The 5,580-nt window shown below is 38.5% G+C and overlaps 1 protein-coding gene across 1 annotated transcript; it reads right to left on the bottom strand.

The window, feature by feature from the left end:
* Positions 1–225: 225 nt before the first annotated feature.
* Cldn8 (claudin 8) lies at positions 226–2,661 on the bottom strand. The gene has a single exon (XM_041678575.1). It carries the CDS (start codon positions 2,486–2,488, stop codon positions 1,811–1,813), a length of 678 nt encoding a protein of 225 aa, XP_041534509.1. The 5' UTR covers positions 2,489–2,661; the 3' UTR covers positions 226–1,810.
* Positions 2,662–5,580: the final 2,919 nt, after the last annotated feature.

The raw sequence follows: 5,580 nt of genomic DNA, 5'->3' as shown, positions 1-5,580 counted from the left end.
ACAATAACTAAAGCTTTTCCAACTAACAGCTCTTGAACATTTAATTTCACATATAAAGATTGGGTCATGAACTAAACGTACTGAAACATAAAGAACTTTGGTTGAAGATTTTCACAATGTTGTTAGCTCTTTTTGTCTACTAGTGGTTTTTTGGAAATCAATGAAAAATTTTAAGACACTTTTTTCTCATTTGTGAATTGAAATAACTACAATCTTAGTATTACAAATGTTTAATAATATACTTTACATAAATATGGTTTATACTCCAAAATCATTTAGCATCATTTTAATTCATATTAATTCTCAGAAGTTGAAATATATGTGGACAACATTTTAAAACATGATTACATACACAATATTGACAACAAATACAATTCATTGAGCTTAACTACATTTTAACATATTATCAATATATTATATTCAAATATTAGTACATGTGTGTAATCATTATAAGGCAAATTGATTTTAGGTCATTCACTACAATTAAGAATAAACATAGGATCTGTGTTCAAAACTAAAAAAGAGCAAGTTTTTAAAATTTTCTCAAAGAAATAAAAAAGAATGTAAATATAAGAATGCTTTATTGTTATAAGTGGCATAGTTTATCATATAAAATGCACAAAGCAAACAGCACATATAGTCATATTATTAATACAGATTCATATATATGAAATTTGAAATTGGATTAACAATCCTCTCAGATTAAGAGGAAACACAGTAATATCACACTTCAATAAACCTCAGTAAAGTCATAGCAATTGGAGAAAATGATGCTTAACAGAACCGAAGTGATGATTCTGATGTAGTCAGAGTCAGAAAGGACAAGCTTTTGGAGTTGGAGAGGTTGTATCTCTTTAGGGTAAGAAGATGACAACCAAAACATATCATCTTCCTCCTTCATTTATACTAATAAAGTCCTGAAGACGATGCACAAACAGTGCTTGAACTGTCCTTACATATGTGACTTCGTTTGAAAGACAATGCATCCTTCTCTAAACTTGCAATTTAAAATAAATTATTTTTTTCTGAAATTGTTAATTTTTTGAACACCACTGCTTTATCTCTTTTCTTAGCACAGCCTTAGGAGAGTAGTTTGGATGAAAATATTTTGACAAACTATCCGTCTTAAATTTTAAAAGATACGAACTTAATAACCAACCAGAAAAAGAAAAATAGCCTCTGTAGTTAAAGACTGACGGAGATGGGCTTTCTAATTCCAGGAGACTGCAGAGCAGGATATCAGAATGCCATTTAGCTTCCTTTACACTCGTGATTAAAGCCTTCATTTTAACCTTCACTATAAACAGAGTACACTAATCCTTAAGCTGTTTTTAGGCAATTAATATCAGCCTTCTTCCCTTTTATTCCCAGCTCCCCTTGAAAATTTGTATTTATTCAGCCTGATGGATTGGCATTTCACTTTAAATAGAGCCTCATAAGCCTGTCTCTATTTGTGTGAGATATAACTGCCACCCTCATCTACTCGTATAATGCCGTGACATAGAGAAGACACAGCTTAAACCAACGGCATTTAAGATGTGTCGTTCTAGAGTAGCCGATAAAAGGAAAGGCTGCGTGAACCATTTTAGAAAACAAATGACTATGCTTTCTAGAACAATCGAAGCTGTGTGCATAATTCCTCATTCTGCTAAATCATTTATAGAATCAAAGACGGGGCGTATTTCCTGTAATGAGTGTTAGGCAGTTAACAAAGGTAAATGGATACACGGTGGACTCCATTTCTTGAAAATAGTGCCTGGTACAGTGATTTGCTTGACTTTATAGGTACAGTTAACACACACACACACAACTACACATACTGACTTTTGGAGTATATGCTCGGGGATCTCTTTTCTGCATGGAAACTCTTCTGAGTGGTGCGATGGGATGGTACCGAGTATCTGTAACTGCTCCTCTTCTCGGTGCAACAAAACACACAAGAGAAAAGCGCTCCTCCGGCAATTAGCACCACTGCTGTGGTCCACCCAATGTAGAGGGCTTCCCCAAGCTCACGCTTCTGGGCGACTTCCACTAGCGGGCTGTAGAAGTCTCTGATGATGGAACTGGCAACCCAGCTCACAGGGATGAACACCACCAATCCAGTGATGATGAAGATGATTCCGGCTGTCAGCAGGATGCGGCTCTTGACGCTCTCATCGTCTCCCGTGCACCTGGTGCACTTCATTCCGAGGATGGCTGTCATGAAAGCCAAGAAGGATAGGACAGACGCAGCACACATCAGGCCTCTGGATGCCTGAAGGTCAGGAGTAAGAGCCAGCAGTGAATCATAGACCTTGCACTGCATTCTGATGTTGGCATGCCTCATGCAGTTCATCCACAGGCCTTCCCAGAGGGTCTCAAAAACCACAATGTTACTTTCGATGAAGGCAGACACTCTCCACTGAGGCATGATGGTCACTGCCACTGTGCCCACCATGCCAACGCCACCAAGCACCAGTCCAGCCATTTGAAGAGCATAACTTGCCATGGTGCTGCCGAGTTTTATCCAGCTGGAATGCTGAACAGGGAGGTAGGGCTGCTTTCAAGCAGATATCCGTGTGCCTTAGGAGGGAACCGTCCTCATGAAGAAATAAGCTCAGAGCGCCGTGGTTTTTCAATAATGACGACTTTGCTCTTTCTAGCTAGATCAAATCCAGTGCTGGCCGGTGAGACACTCCCCCTCCAACCTCTCTCCCCTCCTCTCCACTGACTCCAACAGTAAACTTGCAAATCAAGTGGGGCAGCTTTCTTCGCCAATCAGAGGGGGATGGGAGCTCAGGTGTGTCTAAATCAACTCTGGATACTTGGAAAGGCTGGACTTGCAAATAAACATTCTTTGTACTTCTCATTTTTTTTTTCCAAGAAGACAGCAGTGTGTTTACCTAGAGGCACAATTATGAGTATTTGCACAATCGGCAAGGACAGAGCCAGTCTCTCCCAGCAAAAGAGGCACTGCTCCTGCTTGCACAGGTAATCTTGACCCTAAGCTGCTGTGACTGAGGATCCAATAAACTCTCTCCCTATGCATTTTACGGGGTGGGGGTGGGGGGACGACTCCAAGGCCAAATTAAAGGAGAATGGAGGGTTGACAGATTGTTCTTACCTGAGGAACCACATTCTTTGGGGCACATGTGATCTGAAGGGTTGATTTAATTTGTCTAGAACTTCAAAGCTAGCTCTCACACAGTGAGTTCAGCCAGGACAGCATGCCAAAAAAACAAAGACTAGGCTGGACTAATTGAACAAAGCCGGTTGCCTTCCTCGTTGGCACTAAGTGTATAAGGTTTTCTTTTAAACCAAGAAAACTACTTGTTGGTGTTTGTTTCCATGATAATATTGATTTATAGTGAAGTGTGAAAACACACCAAAAGAGAAGGCTGATGGCTATGTGAGGGGAATTACTACGGTGCTGAAATGACACTGTCTGCAGCTACTAAAGCTGAAACCTTATTTTCTAGCCTGCTACTTCCTCCTCTGTCTTCTGGTATGAAGAAAATGGAATTCTGAACACTGTACAAGGAATTCCCATGTCCTTGCAAATTTCTGGTATTTAATGTAACATCTTCATTGAAAGGAATTGCATTTGACGTTAATGAAAATTATCGTTCCTACATATGAGAACATGTGTTATGCAGATGCACTTAGCAGCCTCTAAATGCATGGCAATTTGAACTCTTTGCAACCTAACAATACAAATGTTAGTGGAATCAGCATCCACATGGATGGGGCACAGATCCATTAGAAATTTTCCTTTGGAGGCCTTCTTTTCTCTCTGCCTTGCTTTTCCAAGCATAAGCTATTTTCCCCATTCAGGTAGCCCGGGTAATCCTTGAACTTGCAATGTAGCCAAGAGGATGACTTTGAATTCCTAATCCTTCGGCTTCTATCTTTCAAACAATAGGATTGCAGGTCTGTACTCTCTCACCTGTTTATGCAATGCTAGGGCCTGGTAACACCAGGCAAACCCTCTATTCAGTGAGCTACATGCTCAAACCCTCAAACTGTGTTTTAATTTCCTGTTACTATAAAAGATGTCAACATAAAATAACATTCCCCTTACTCCTCTCTCTTTCTTTCTTTTTGCTTTTGAGACAACATTGTAAGTATATACTGTCCTGAAATTTGCTACTTAGCCAAGAAAGGCCTTGAACTCCTGACCTCCCTGCCTCTACCTCTTGAGTACCTTGATTGAGGTATATGACATCGCTCCCATTACAATAATAATTATCCCCTTAAAATTTTGCTTCTGTCTGATTCTTTGTACATTAAATCCAAAGATTAAAGATACTATTTCAGGCTAACTCATCACACTTTGAAATTCTAATGGTGTAAAAACTGAGTAATTTGTAAAGACTTTTGAAGCAAAATTTATGTATGGCAGGGAAGGAAAAATGGAGACACTAAAGTAAACTATCTTCTAAGCACTAAGAGAGTATAGCAATCCAAATTATTTTATTATAGTGGATATTTTGAACTATGCAATAACTTAAATTTTTTTATTTCCCTTGATTTCTTAATCTATTTAACTGTTAAGAACTCACTGTTCCTTCATTATCCTGATGTAGAAATAAATATCAGTGTTTTCTTCATTAGATTTTATCAGTCTTAACAGATTTGTGATAGACAGGGCAATAGAAAAATACTATCTTTGGAAATAATCTTCAGTATACAAATGAAGACTTGAAATTGGATCTGGAAAGAGTATTGATCTTTAATTTTTAATCTAGGAGCATTGAATAACAGACATAATTTTAAAATGAAAAAGGGATGATGGCATTGGTTGGATAATGACCAGTTTTTACTTAGGGGATGTAAGGGCAGATGTTATCCATCAAGACTAAATTTCCAAATACCCATGTGATATATTTTCTGGGAGCTCTGGATAAACACTGCTGAGCATTTGCATCAGAATGGACAAAGGAGGCAGAGAACCTGCCAGTGTACGTAGAGAAACAGCTGACTTTTTATGGAACTAGATCCCTCCCCCTAAGCATTGGGCCATGTTAGGAATGTCATGGATGTAAATATTCTCCTCATTTAAAAAGGATTAAGTGCTTTCCAGTTGAAATTGTCTTAGCTCAAAGATTAAGGCCCATGTGAGAGATTAACCCTGGGCTGACATTAGAATAATTACACAGCTAACTGCTCTGGTAGCACCCAGCCCAGGGCACCCAGATTAAGTCAGGCAGTGATGTAATTCACTCCATGATATTTTGAAATAACCATGTACTAAATATCAGAGAACAGAGAAAGGCAGGGGAAAATGGGAAAGCCTTGTTTTCTGGGGACATAAGCCTGAGTTCAGAGACTAAAAGTCTTTGATGGCTTACCTACTTTTCTGTGCTACTGAGATGATTGAGTTCTCTGAAAAATTCAGCTGGTAGTAGTGATTAGAGATTCAGTAGATTAATAATATTTTCATGTTTTTTGGTACTATAGACCACCTGAGCGGATTAAAGGTTTTGCCTGTGTCTTTACAAGGAACCCAGTTGCTATAAAGAACATAAGACAGAAATAAATGCTCAAACTGTGTTTTTTAAATTATTATTATTTTTTTAAGGATGAGATCTCAGAGTGTGC

The sequence above is a fragment of the Microtus oregoni genome, unplaced genomic scaffold (genome assembly GCF_018167655.1).
Source record: "Microtus oregoni isolate MIOR12 unplaced genomic scaffold, Mior012 000030F_ref0000283, whole genome shotgun sequence".
Classification (NCBI taxonomy): Eukaryota; Metazoa; Chordata; class Mammalia; order Rodentia; family Cricetidae; genus Microtus; species Microtus oregoni.
Note: the sequence above shows the minus strand (reverse complement) of the source record. Positions and strands in the feature narration are given on the sequence as shown.